The following is a 14,866-nucleotide window of genomic DNA, read 5'->3' on the forward strand; positions in this document are numbered from 1 at the left end:
GCCTAACATTTTCCCAGGTCCACGCAAAAAAAAAAAAAAATCTTCTAGAAGCTGCTAGAAATCAAACCACTCTGAGACATGTATAAAACCTCATCTAGCCGCCTGGAGAGGGTTTTATGGGTTGCCTTATCAGGGCACTGCAGAAGTCATAGGCAATAGGACAGACCATTCCTTAGTTAATCATTCAAATATGAGGCTGGGGTACATTAAAATGATGGATCTACGCCTGAAAAATAATTTGGAATGCCCTCTGTAGGCTCAGCCGTTCCCCCCACCCGGATACCATCCTCCCAGATCCAGGGTGCAGCTTGAAGGAGAGATAAAGCCCAGGACCAAAGGAAGGCCCTCAAGGGGACTATTAGCTCCCAAGAGTATAGGCTCCCTCAGGACTGGGGGGCAATGCCTGTGCCAACTTGTCTGTCCATGTCCTCATCCTCAGAAGGACTGGGCCTGAGCCTGGTTTTATTACCAGGGTCCCCCTGCTAGTGTTTGGTGGGCATGGGTTTAAACCCACACTCTCCAACTTAGAGCCTTAGCTCTTACACACTGTACCACCCTGTCAAGCTCTACTTTGCAACTAGATCATCCAGTTTTTCTATGGCCCTCTCCACGCTGCCATACAACCCCCTCACTAGGTTCAGGGAGAGGCCAAGCCCCTCTCAAGCTCAGATAGAATCCCCTCCCACGCTACTGCCAGGGTGGAGCAGGAGCCTCACTTGGCAAGAACAGACGTAGGACAGCCCCTTGGCACATCATTTCCTTGACCTCCTTCAGTTTAGCATGGCTCAGACGCCACTTGCTGGGCTACGATTAAATGTGAAGATAGCTTGCGGTGGGTGGGGTGTGGGCAGGATGACAAGGGAGTTGTGTAAGTGCCTCCAAAAAGCCAACACCAAATCTCACCCATCTCCACCTCCCAGTTTGTGGCCCAGCAAGATTTATGACCCTGCATACAGGGGTCATTCTTGAGATAAAGGTCTTAGATCTTGCAGCTGACAGGCCTCCTCAATCAGAGCTTCAGGAAAGCATCCTTGACTGATAAATGAGCTGTCCCTAAAGCCTCGGTGACAGGCTTTTAAAGGTCTCCATTGTTCAGAATGTCTCCTTCATCCTGCAAGAGGCATATTCACCCTCGATGCCAACACAGCAAGGCAGACAGCTGAGTGAAGTGGGAGAGGGGGCCTTCCCCACTCAGCCCTGCCCCAGAGCCCCTGCTCTGCACCCCCTCAGCGGATGCTGAACACACATGGAGCATCACTGTGCTTCACTGACAAGGGTCCCGCACATGCTGAGTGTCCAGCCAAGATAATTGCAGGACAATGGACCTAAAGGACATAGGCTTTGGATCCAAGGAGACTGACCATTGGAGCAGGAGCCATATGGCACTTGGTTAATAGGAGCTTTGACTGTGGCCAACACTGCCAATTATCTACCCAATGTCCATTCTACCCTTCTTTATCCCAGGCAGAACTCTGAGTTTGATTGGAATGGCAATGTGCCCAGTTAAAAGTATTCACCTCCCCTGACTCTCCTGCAGCTGCGGGCGCTATGAAGAACACTATCAGGAGTTTCTGGAAAGACTTTCCTTTCCTTTTATGAGTACTGTACCTTCTACCTCCCCTTCATTTTTTTCCACGCCTTTTGCAGATATGAAAAGAACTATGGAGCCCCTATCTTACAACACGCTAAGGATGGAAGAGCAGAAAGGCAGAAGGACCTGGGATCCCAATGACACCATGGAACTGCTTATGCCAGCCCTGGAACTCCTATCTCTGGACTTGTGGTTATCAGGGCAGGGGGAGGGGGAACCCACTCTCTGGTTAAAGCCACTATTGTAATTTTGTTGTTACAGTGAGCCAAACATAGTCTTAGATGATAAAGTCCAAGCTTTAACTGATTCAGAATTTGAAAGAGTTGCTTCACCTGTTTCTAGCCTCATTTCCCCTATCTGTATAAAGAGAACAATGACAGTAATAATTGCTGCTGCTGCTAAGTCACTTCAGTTGTGTCTGACTCTGTGCGACCCCATAGATGGCAGCCCACCAGGCTCTGCCATCCCTGGGATTCTTCAGGCAAGAACACTGGAGTGGGTTAAATCACCCACTATGTGCAGGCACCAAGCAGTGTTTCAAATTCCCCACCCACTGCACTGAGAAAGTGACCACTGTATATAATGGGCAGAGACACATTGCCCAAAATAATACCTGCTGTGGCCACTTCATTGGACCTTTTTTCAGAATCAAATGAGACCACATTTGAAATTCCTTGGGAATAAAGGGTTACACAGGTTCCTACTAAATCCCATGTTCTGTGCAGTCAGTGGGATCAAATCAAGGGAGATGCTCTGCTCCTGGAGCAGGAAGTAAACTCATGAGACAAGCCCCCATCACCACCCAGAGGAAAGGAGAAAACAAAAGGAGTTGAAACAACAGTTGCGCCAAACAGAAGCCACGTGACTGCCGGGTGAAAGCAGGCCCCGTCTGCATTGTTTCCCTTGGGGGCCTCCTTCAGAAGCTAAGCCCTGGGTGCATCCCCAGCCCAGACAAGACTCAGGGTAGAGAGCTTCATCCTCTCTTCTGTCTATCTCCCCTCCATCGTACCTGGTCCGGTGACCACATGCAGTCAGGATGCTCTCTGTGCTGTCACTGCAGAAATTGGGTTTCTCATTCCAGAGGCTGCTCTGCCAGGCCCAGTCTCCCTGGAACCTTGAGTGACTGCCTTCTGTTTCAGGGCCTTTTCATGTAACCTTCTGCAAAAGCTCACAAAACTGGTACTACCATCTGTATCTTACAGTTGAGGGTGCTGCAGCTAAGAGGCAAAGAGACTGGCTCTAAACCACAAGACCACCTGACCAAGATCACATTTGAACTCATGTTTCCAGACTCAGAAGCTTCTGATATGAAGCTCTAAACTGACGTGTCTCCTGTCACTTTAAGAAACGATGTTGGCTCTGTCTGGCTTGCCTATGTATTTCTATAAAAATGGCATCTCCTCCGGCAATGTGCATGCATCTCATTCATTGTGTTTCTGTTTCCCTCTGTTTCTATCTCTGTGTGTCACAGTGTCTCTCTTGGTCTCTATCTCTCTTCCTTTGTGTGAATCTCACACCCTTTCCCTAGGTCTCTATGAGCTTGTCTTTCTCTGGGTGAGCATGTTTCTCTGCCCACCCCCGACTAGCACACTATACTGTACCCATTTACCAACTGTGTCCCTTACACAACTCCAGCCTCCAGTCCTCAGGGACCTCCTGCTTTGTTGGCAGTTGTATCTCAAGTAGCCAACACAATGTGCTGAATGCATTTCTGTTGAATGAATAAATGTTTGCAGAACATATTGTGAAAGGAGGATGAAAGATCCCCCATACTAGGAAAGATGGGGTAGGGGTGGTCTCTCTCAGAGGCAGCTGGGAACTGAGAAGGGGAAGGGAAGGAAAACAGAGAAGGAAAGAGATCTAAAGCCAACTTTCCAGTCCTTATAAAAACTCACAGTTAGAAGACTCACCAAACAGTCCTGATCATGCATGTGTTTGGCAGGGCCCAGTGGCCTAAGAGCTTAAATACACGTGCAGCAGGGTCATCCAAAACTACTTCCATGGAAGATATGGGTTCAGATCCTAGCTCCCCACTGTAGCTTGGCCTCTCCGAGTTTCATCTCCTCCCCAATCAGGTGGGAGCAAGAACAAGACCCTGCAAGTAGAGTAAATGCTCCTAAGGACACAAGAGCCCTGTGTTTACAGATAAGGAACTGAGTCCCAGAGAGCGGGAAGGGGTTCCATGCAGGCCACACAGCCACCTGCAGGGACTCCCCCCCCCCCCCGCCCTTGCAGGGGTTCCTCCCATCTGCAGCTAGTGAAGGACAAAGACAGCTGAGGGAGCATCTGGAACAAGCCTTGAAGCTGGAGTGACCACAGGGCAGGAATCTCAGAAAGACCAGGCCTGCCAGGACAGGACCACCTACCTCTCCTCTCTCCTAACCCAGAGAGGGTGGTGGCCCTCAAGCCTGCAGTCACTGTCTTTTCTCAGCCCCAGAGCCTCCTCAGGTACAGGTGGGAAGGCACGGCCCTGTAGCCTCTCTGGACCCCACGGGGACCTGGCTCTGCCACAGGAGCTCAGGCCAGTCTACAGCTTCAAGCCCCAGGCTCCTCTTCTGCAAACACAGAGGCTGGATTAGAAGATGTCCAGAGTCCCAGCCAGATGTCCCCCCTCCATAGGCCTTGATATAGAACTTTATAGGGAAGTTGCCTGGGCAGAAAGGAGTGGTCAGTAGGAGACGCAGGCCACTCCCTGAAAATCTCAGGAGGCAGACAGAAACAACAGATTTTGTATTAAAATAAACTAACTAGGTAGGGTCAAAAGACCCTATTTGTAAATTGTAAAAGAATAAGTTGGTAGAAAAGCTACCAAATATGATTTCACTCTGGACCTTCTGGGTAAGAAGAAACCAGGTCAAAGGGTCAACGGGAGGGAAAGGTGTGTGTGCTCCAACTAGCAGCCATTTGCTCATCTGTCCCTCCCCAGGATCCTCTCAGCGGGGATGACAAGGCCAAGGAGTGGTTCCACGGCAGGCTGGCACACGGCTCTGCCTCTCTGATGGCCCTGGAGGACCGGATGTTGGCAACTTCCTCACTCTAGGAGGCTCACATAAGGTCCAGCCCACTGGGATCAAGGGTGCCACAGCTCCACAAGCAGCCTAGCAGGAGGACAGGGTCTGCATCACTTCTCAAGGTTCTGTCTGACTGCAGGCCACTTAACTAGCCCCTGCGATCCTGTGACTTGAGCATCACTCCTCTCTATGAGGTGCTGTGGGCATTAAAGCCCAGGACCTGCTGCTAAGCAAATGTACAATAAATGCTTGCCACTATGATGATGGAAACAAGCACATCCTCAGCCCTCTTCTCAGCCTGATTCTCAAACTCAGTTGTGGACCAAAATAGCTTCTATCTGGGTCTGAGCCCCGGCTCACTTATAACACACCCTCAGACAACTAGATTCACCTCTCTAGGCTTCTGTCCAAGGAGAGATATAATCAATAGCGGTTAGTGCCATTGGCACTAGAGTAACAAATGTGATTATTCGCCATTAATGTAACACTGGGACATTGTTGGTCCAAATGACTGAAAACTTGGGCTGCAGTATTTTTCTTGAGCCAGGTTTGTACTTCCCCAGGGACCCCTGGGGCCTCCCTCTCCTTGGTGCTTCTCAGCACACCCTCCTCCCCTCCTCACAGCTGGAGCGAGAAGACTAAGGACCCAGGCTCGGGAGAGTGACCAGTATCCTGCAGCACTGCTACCTCAGGCGGTGGTCTAGCCCCTCTGCATCTCACATCTTTATCTGTAAAATGAAGATAATAGTAGTAACTCAGAAGACCATGATAAGGATTAAATGTGTGGATAAAAGCAAAGTACTTAGAAAAGTGCTGGCATACAGCAAATACTCAGTACATGTTAGCTATGACTATTATTTCATGGGTTTTGATATTTTATAAGTCAACATGTTTAATAAACAGCTGTGTATCTCTGATAAAATATATTTGCATTTTTAATGATTTAAACATAACAAAATATCTATACAATCTCTAGTTCTTATAATAAACTTTAAAAAAAAAACCAGTTTATTTATAGCCAAATCTCTGCTTCCTCCTCTGGTGCCTGACACCATTTCACTCACCTCTCAGTGATCACCCGGCAGTTGTCCACATACCCACTGAGGGGACTGGCCTCTCTGGGCCTCACTGAAGAGCTTCATGGATCTGGCACTGTGCCAGACAATAGACACCAAAGGAACCCAGACTCTGTCCAGTACATCTTGAAGAAAAAATATTTTTTAACTAAAAGCACGCAGGAGTGGGTCTGTCCTTTTCATGTCTGAGACAGGATAGACAGCCTGGGTGACAGAAATAAAATACTGAGAAAGGTTCTCACAGTTCAGCTTTTATTAAAATTAAAGGAACATAAATTACAGGAAACTAGAACACGAGTCCTGTTAAAAGAATACATGTGAGGAACTGTTTTCCTCAGCTAGCACTGTAACCGATGGAGCAGGTGACAAGTGTTCTTTCATAAGCTCTGTGGTTCCTACCATCCAAGCAGAGAACACCCGATCAAGGACCTGACTCATGCAGTGTGGTGTACAGGGCGTCAGGGATCAAGTCTGCCTGCCAATGGACAGCCACATGGACACAGCACCCACACAGACATACAGATTCAGTGCCTTGAATTTGCTTTCAAAGAAAGTATTTTACACATTATGTACGAATTAAACAAGAAGTCCAACAAAGGTTCTTATTGCCACTGAAAAGGGGATAAAATAACTTGAAATCTCATAACCAAAGGTGAGAACGTAGCACCGGGGCACTTTGTTGCTCCAAATGCTCCAGTCCCATGAATTACTGCTTGGCCAATGCTGAATCTGTAAGTCACGAGCCCCATGACAAGGGGTGCGCAGGGGCTCTGAGGTTGTGATTATCCACTATGGAAGAGACCTCTGACACTCCCAAATGTCAGAGGTGCCGCGAGCTCTCCTGCTTGGGCAATAGATACACAGCATGGCTGAATATGAGGGGCTTAGGACTCTAAATAGTGCAAAAACTTAAAACAAAAAAAAATACATTCTAACCTCCTCGCCTCTCTCGGCAAACAGAAAAACTCCAGCTAATTGGATTATGAGTTTGCTCAGCTTCCCAACTTGATCCACCAAGGTACGAATGGGGAGCACAGAGGCAAGTCAAATGGCACCTGTCCCAAAAATAATAAAGATTCTTTACATGAGACTAATTGCCAGATAAATACACAAAATAGAGCCTGGAGTGTAGACACAGCTCAAGAGACGAGTAAGTTGTAAGTATAGTATGAACATCTGCAAAGCACACGCTGATCACATTCTTAGCAGGGTCCATGACCACTCTTTTCAAGTTCCTTGACAAGATGCTTTCTCAAGGGACATACATCATCCAGCAGCAAAGGGCTTAGGCCTGAAGCTCTGAAGAACAAGGATATAGGAAAGAATGAAGACTAGTCAGCTGGACCTAGAACCTCCTTGGAGTATATGCTGAAGGGCAGGCCTTTCCCTGGGCTTCTCCATGCCAGACTCCAGGCCAGACTGTGAGAGATGCCAGGAGATGGGCCAACCAGACTCACCCTGCCTCACTCCTGCCGAAAGCCTGTCTCCAGAAAAAGCAGACAGGCATCATAGATGGGTAAGTGCTGCATTAGGCTTACTGTTAAACCCTGAACAACTAAAAAAACACCAGTGATTTATGTGTTTTTTAGCAATCTCCCTTGCATGTGTTGTAAGAAAGAAGCCTCCAAGTCAGCCTGAAGCTACTGAAAAATCAGTTTGGGTAAGGTGAGAAACAAAGGGAAAATACCTACAGGCATGGATGATGTTCGAGTGAATGGCACAATAGAACATAACATTTCATTATCATGGATAATAAGAAGCAATTCAAATATTGTGAAAAATTATTTTATAAAAATATCTACATTAAAATTTTAGCCTGAAAGCTATAGCTTCAGTTTTATAAAAAGGCAATCTTTGAAAGCATCTGGCTCAGGAAGATACAAACATTACACAACAGATATCAAAGTAAGACAGCTCAGAAAGCATCTTAGGGGATATTGCAACTGGTTTGTCACAAAAAGAATTAAGTATTCTTATTGCATAGCAGAAAATGAGGTCACTTTCATTTGCATAATACTGCAACTTTTTAGATGGAGAGATGCCATTGGGTACTTAAGAGAAATAACTTTGGAATTCAGTCTGACTTCTCTGTTGTCCAAATCAGTATCCAAGTAGAGTCTAAGCTGCTTCTAACCTTGGGCTGCAATTCCATTTCATCACTGTGATCAGACTTCAGATACACCACTGGCAAAGCTGCATTCACAAGCAGTTGTGGCTGTCAGAATAGGGGTATGGGGGGCTCACCTACCACATGACCAGCACAGACTTGAAAATAAGTCTGTTGTGCCCACTGTAGGGAGAAAATCATATGGTGGTAAAGGGAGAGCTAGTTTTGGATGGCATCTGCGGGCAGATACAGCACATTGGCTTTTTGGTGATGACGTACCAGTGTTCTAGTCCCCATGAGAAAGGACGCATGGAGGTGAGATGAACACAGCCTCAGAACACTGCCAACAGGGGCAGCACTTCCTGGGCAGGGAGACGTAAGAAGGGGCCAACAGCAAAAATCCAAAAGCAGAAAACACGCTGGCTAGCTCTCATGGAGGGGACCCTCTCTGGGAAGATGACCATGAACAGTAGCCTCCCCTACACAAGCATGATAAGCATTAAAGTTCAGCTTCTAAGTGTTGGGGGGTACTTCACGTTTCATTTGAAATCAGGAGCTGTGTGACGGCACGCATCAGACCCCAACCCCCAACCTTATCACCAATACACATGCACACACACACACACTCACACACGCACCCTGAAACAAAGTCCCAAACCTTCCTCAGAGAGGGAGGAGAACAACATTTGGAACAGAAAGCACATTCCTTCAGCTTCTGATCCAGAGTCAGGCAGGGCTCTGAAACCACAGCCACCTCCATGCCAGTTAAGGGCGGAAAGCCCAGCTAACAGCATGTCTTGATCTCTTTGGATCTTCGGAACTGTTCTTCCAGGTCCATCAAAGCTGGATATTTCAGCCCCTTCCCAAGGCTGCTAAAGACCCTGGGTGCCTTGGTGTTCTCCAAACATCTCACTGATATAATATCTGCTCAACATCGGAAGATGTTTCCCCCTCAAGAGAGTTGAGTGGTTCGTGCACGATAAATATACAGTAAATACACAGAGTGGCCAATTCGCTGGGGAGAGTCCTGGGTTTCTAACTTGGGGTGAAGTGGGAAGAATGCCAGCCTCCTGCAAAATCTGCTTGAAGGGGCCCAGTTGTATCAGAAGTCCAATGTCAGGGTTCATAAAGCTCCTTGGCTCCCTAAGGGTGGACCCTGACAACAGGGAGGGTAAATCCCAGTCCCCAAGTTGTGAGGCTGCTCCAGACATAAGATCTCCCCTCCTTATGCTGGAAATTCCAATATAAGCAACTTGCTAGTTCAGGAACAGTACAGCTTTAATTTTCTTCTTCTTTTTTTTTAAATGCAAGTGAGTCTGTGCACCCTCAAATACCCCTCTCCAGATGCCTGAAGTTGTGTCATTAATCATTTTACCTGTGAATTAGCAAACCTTTCATCAAGCTCCTCTCTCAAAATGCAAGTATTCCTGAGAGACATCACACATCCAGGGCCTAGCACCATGTCTCCCCTCACGGAAGCAAGGAGTGGGATTTCTGAGGGCTGGAGAGACGGTATAGGCCTGGAATGGGGGAGAGGACAAGGGTGTCAGACAGACTAGGACCTTCATCACAGACTGCTGATGGCCAGGGCCAGCCGGTACACCCCTTTAAAGTCATCCGTGTCCATTTGAATCACACGAGTCCATCCAGTGCAAGGAAAAACCTATCTTTAGGTTTGGAGGTAGGGTGACCTTTTACTTCACCACCAAACCAGAACACTTATGAGAGTAAAATGGGATGCTCTGAATAATTAAACCTGGATAATAAGTATAAACAGAGGCGTCCTATCCCAGGAAAACCCAGAAGCAGGGTCTTCTCTGAGACTGCTATGGGCAAGGACCAAAGCCCTCCCACTTGGTTTTGTTGCTTTTATTTCCCATGTATTTTTTTCTCCAGTGTGTTTTTCAGTGCTTCACTGAAGAGCTAGTTTTCTCAGCTGAAGAGACACAAAATCTCCCAAACTTGGAATCCATTACATCAAAGACCAGGGGCCCGGAGACCAGGCAGTTCTGATGAGAACTTCTGGGAGAAGAGGTGAAGGAAGAGCACCCAGTCAAGGGGCTGGAGAACCCACGGTCCTAGTTCTAGTGCACAGAGGACACGGGGCAGCTTCAGGACAGCCCCACTCTTCTGCAGACAGTGCCAGTGGTCTAGGCCAGCACGTGGGCCTGGTCATTTCTGGACATTCCTGGTGTGTCCAACTGCACTTCCAGTAGACAGCAGCTTTCGTAGTCCCAAGGTCCCCATGGGCCAATCCAGAAGAGAGGCTTCTGTGACTTGTTTTTTAGCATAGCGGAAGGATCAGTAGTACAGAAATGGAGTAGACCGTCATCATCCCCCAACTTAGTGAAGCAAAACGTTCTGCACACGCACATACACACACACACCCCTACACACACACACACACACACAAGTTCCAGCTTCTCTAATACCCCTATAGAAACACACACACACACACACACTATGCTCAAAGGTGCAGCCAAAACTATCAGGAACCCACTGCTCAAGGCAGGAGACAAAACACCTCATGGAAGCCAGGGGTCAACCACTGTCTTCCCACCCAGACAATACTGCCAAGTTGGAGGAGGGCAGTTCCCACCCCACTGCAGACTCCGGCAGCGAGTGGCATCCAACCAGCGTGGTCCTGCTGTGCTGAGTCACAGGCAGCACCCCTCCCTTCCTCCACCTCCTGGCAGTGGGAGTTGGGGTCACAAGGGCTTGTGAATCACAGCAACACCTAAGATGAAAGGGGGAGAAAGTTACCATATTATTAATAGTTTCTGCAAACTTATTCAGAGTCTCAAGGAGTTCATGAACAACATCCCAAGCCACAGTCAAGGGAAATGGGCATGACCAAACACTAAAGGGCCTGTGGACTCAGGTTGTCAGCAGCTGCTGCTTCCTGCTGTAACAGCTAAGTCCCCACAAGATGCTTAAACATAAAGCACAGTCCCTCAACGCCACAGATGAGAGGTCTCACCTCGCATCATCACACCAACTCATCTCATACTGTAATGACTCCTCTTTCCAGCACTCAGCACCCTCACTGGAAACCTCACAGCTCTAAGTTTGTATCACTTTAAGAGAAGTGATGAGTGATTCATGCCCCCTTTTAGCAGACATGGAAATGAACTGGAAAGAACAATGGACTGACTTCATGGCAGCAAGAACAAGTAAATTCCCATCCTAGCTCTGCCACCGCTCAAGCTGCATTGTGGCTTCAGATAAGTCCATGTACCTCTTTAGGCTCCGTTCCCATATATTTAAGGTCATCTAACTGAATGTGAAAGTCGCTCAGTTGTGTCTGACTCTTTGCAACCCCATGGAATTCTCCAGGCCAGAATACTGGAGTGGGTAGCCTTTCCCTTCTCCAGGGGATTTTCCCAAGCCAGGGGTCGAACCCAGGTCTCCCACATTGCAGATGGATTCTTTACCAGCTGAGCCACAAGGGAAGCCCAAGAATATTGGAGTGGGTAGCCTAATCCTTCTCCAGTGGATCTTCCCAACCCAGGAATTGAACTGGGGTCTCCTGCGTTACAGGCAGATTCTTTACCAACTGAGCTATCAACGGAAGCCCATCTAACTGAAAGATCCCTCCAATGCTAAATTCTACACGTGGATAAACATTCCAAACATGTCTGTATGTGTTACTGTTTTAGCCAAGTTGAACCACACTCAACAGCTAACTTATGAGCCTAAAATCTTACGTGTAATGGGCTGCAGCTGTGCAGCAGACATTTGCAGGCTGACTCACCCAACACCCCTTCTACTTGCTGTCCTCTGCTACTGAGAGTAGCAAGTTTCGAGCTCAGGTTCCCAGACTTCCTTGCAGCTGGAGGTGCTGCAATCCTGGCCTATGCAATTGTAAATACAAGTCTGCCAGTACTGCAGCTTTGGCTTTCTCCCTTGACCTGCCGGAAGAAGCTCACGTAAGGTGCAAGGGGCAGCAGGAGCTATTCATAAAGCTGGCAGAACAGAAAAGACAGGAGGAACCTGATTCTTCAATAACAGTCTGAACCTCCAGGCTAGCCAGGGACTCCTTTCTGCCTGGGACAAATACATACATACAAATAAGATACTTCCTTATTTAAGCAAGTACCTGACAGGTTTTCTGGTACCTGCAGCTGAACCAAATTCTAACTTACAGGTAAGGTATAACTAGGGGCCCTACTTTAACATATTCCCATGACTAGACTATCAAATCTGGTTGAAAATAAGATTGAGAGAACATCGCTAAAAGAAAGCCCAGGACACCCAAATGGTGAGATTCTGTTGAGACACGCATTTCATGTCAATATCTGGATAAAGGTTCAGACAGAAAAGATCAGAGGTGGCAGAATCCACGTCCTCAGACCCAGATGTGCTGTCTGCCTTTCAGAACATCCTGCCTGCATCTGAGGCTCCTCCTTCTCAAGGTAGCATTTCTTTAAAAAGCAGGCTCCTGTACTGCTTTTTATATAAGCTTTCTGATTATAAAATAAAATATTCCCATTATGGAAATTTTAGATAACACAGAAGAACACCAAGAAAAAAAAAATTAATCCCTACATACAAAGAGAATCACCATTCTCTTTTTTGGAATATATCCTGACTTCTAATGATAGTCATAATCAGCCACTGAGTGGTTTCTACCTGCCAGACAGGCATTGTGCTAGGCGCTTTCCACATATTCTCACATTTCATTCTCACAACAGCCCCAAGAGGCTTGATATGATTTTATTTTCATTTCACAAATGAGAAAACGGGGGTTCAATCAGACTGACTGACTTGCCCAGAGGCCAGGGCTAGTGGCAAAGCTGGGACTTGAATTCAGATGTGACTCCAATATCCATTTCTGTAAGCAGGAGCTAGTCCAAGCCCTGTGACCCAGGACTGCTCGACCAAGCTCACATGGTACATATACTTTGCATCATCCTTTTTTTTAACCTAATAGCCTGTCACAAACATATTCTCATATTAAAAACACGTCTGCTGTATAAATATTCCACAGCTTATTTAGCTATGTCCCTCACGTCCGACAATAAGTATTTCTCAGCTTTTTGCTATGATAAATAATGCTCCAATAAATAACTTTGTCCATAAATCTTTGCACGTCAGGCCATTTCCGTCGATTCTAAGATAACAGATTCACTCAGTCAATGGGTTTGAACATAAACTGCACATCTGCTCGTCTCCCTGCCACCTACTTCTGGAGTAAGCAAACAGTAAAGAAATGGACATGAAATACTCAGCAGATACCCAAAACTCTAACCACTCACACCTGCACTTTCCCCTCTCATTAAGACTCACATGGAGCCAAGGGGGCATCGTTCACTGGCCTCCCTGCCTCATATAGGAAAATGTCCTGCACTTTTCACTTCAGCTTTGGAGAGAAAATGAGAGTGCTGGTTTTAATAAGTAACAGTGAGAACAGAATCACTCTAGGACCAAAATGCCCTGAAATCTTTTCTATTTAGTTGATAAAAATCCTCAATGAGGGAAAAAAAAAAGGTAAAATAAATTCATTAATTGAAGCTTTGGGCAGACAGAACGCAATACAAAGCCCTTTGAGCCTGCATGGCATAGTCTTCCTTTGCACTAAGAGCCAAACAAAATGAAATAATGACCTTTCTAATGTAAAATAGAATAAGAATACCACTGGAGTCATAGTGAATGATAATGGTCATAAAATACTTAGGACAATTACTGGCATACTGTATGTGCTCAATAAATAAATGTTAGCTCTAACTCTTCCAGTTTCTGGAGAACCAGATACAAGGAGCTGAGCTACATAGATATATTTGCTTGTCTCCCTGGAGACCCTTGACCTCAGCCCCACCAACTCTGATCCTGTGCCCTACACCTCACCAAAACTGTCACACACACCCACTACCATAGGCATTTTTCTGGCAGCCCAGTGGTTAAGACTCTGTGCTTCCTGTGCAAGGGGCATGGGTTCAATCCTTGGTCAGGGAACTGATTTCACATGCCAAAAAAAAAAAGCTTCTACAGCAGCTTCTTTCCTCCCCCCTCCCTCCAGCCTCTTGCTTCATCCCCCAACCCTGAGTTATGGTAGCACAAAAGGCATGGGCTTAGGACTGGGTTTGAATTCTGACTCTGACACTTTTTTTAGTCACTTGATCCTGGACAGATTATTTAAACATTCCAAACTTCAGTTTCATCATCTATAAAATGGAAGGATACAGTCTCATTCAACCAGAGGGTTGTTGAAAAGAATATCTTGTAGGTAAAGATTTATAAACAAAGTTATTTACTAGAGCATTACTTATCATAGCAAAAGAAGACTCTGAGAACTACTTAATGTCTGACATGAGGGGAAGTAGCTAAGCTGTGAAATAGTTACCATATCTAACACACCGCTTTGTGGTGCAGGGAGTGGGTACCCAGCAAAAAACAGCTATCTGTGTAGCTCTGACCCAGCCTTTAAGTTTAGGTAGGCTTTGTCTCCTCCAGGAAGTATTCCCTAACTCTGCCACTTCTCGCATGTCATGTCCTAAAGCCTGTGTAGCACATTTCTTTTAGCACTTACATGTACATTATCTTGTATTTCCTGGTTTTGGAGGCTGGTCAGGAAGGGCAATGAAATTCTAAAACCTCTTATGACAACTCAGATCAGTTGGAAGGGATTCCCTGGAACACTGTTAAGAGTTCGGAGGCTACCTTCAATTTCACTGGGGAAATGAGTGTTAATTACAGGTATCTGCCGTGGGCACAGCATGAAGGAGTGGTGACATGTGACAATCATCTGCCATCCCTGGAGGAGGCACTTGGTCCCAAGTTAAGCAAACTGACCTGACCTGGGCCCCACCTGCCCCACCCCATCCCGGGCCCTAGTGTGGGGGTGCGGGTAGGGTGGAGCACACTGACCTGCATAGCTCCGCCCTGTGCTCATGTTGGTTGGCAGCAGTGTCCACTTGTCAGTGACAGGATTGTAGTACTCCACCGAAGCCAAGTTACAGGATCCATCATCCCCGCCAACCACATACAGGAGCCCATTCACTGCACAGACCCCTGGGAATCAAATAGAGGCCAGAGGAGGCATGAGAGCAGGAGCACAGAGAATGGGTGAGAGATAAGTCTA

At 46.8% G+C, this 14,866-nt stretch overlaps 1 protein-coding gene across 2 annotated transcripts in view; it reads right to left on the reverse strand.

Moving 5' to 3' along the window:
* Positions 1–5,915: 5,915 nt before the first annotated feature.
* Positions 5,916–14,866, reverse strand: part of KLHL3 (kelch like family member 3) — a 127,085-nt gene continuing 118,134 nt past the window's right edge. For both annotated transcript variants that reach the window (XM_070374383.1, XM_005891693.2), the window contains 2 exons: positions 14,653–14,796; positions 5,916–10,522 (listed from right to left, as the gene is read on the reverse strand). In XM_070374383.1, the coding sequence (XP_070230484.1) occupies positions 10,494–10,522; positions 14,653–14,796 (173 nt within the window). In that variant the 3' untranslated portion in view covers positions 5,916–10,493. The remainder of the gene's footprint in view (positions 10,523–14,652; positions 14,797–14,866) is intronic.

Source organism: Bos mutus, chromosome 7 (assembly GCF_027580195.1).
Source record: "Bos mutus isolate GX-2022 chromosome 7, NWIPB_WYAK_1.1, whole genome shotgun sequence".
Classification (NCBI taxonomy): domain Eukaryota; kingdom Metazoa; phylum Chordata; class Mammalia; order Artiodactyla; family Bovidae; genus Bos; species Bos mutus.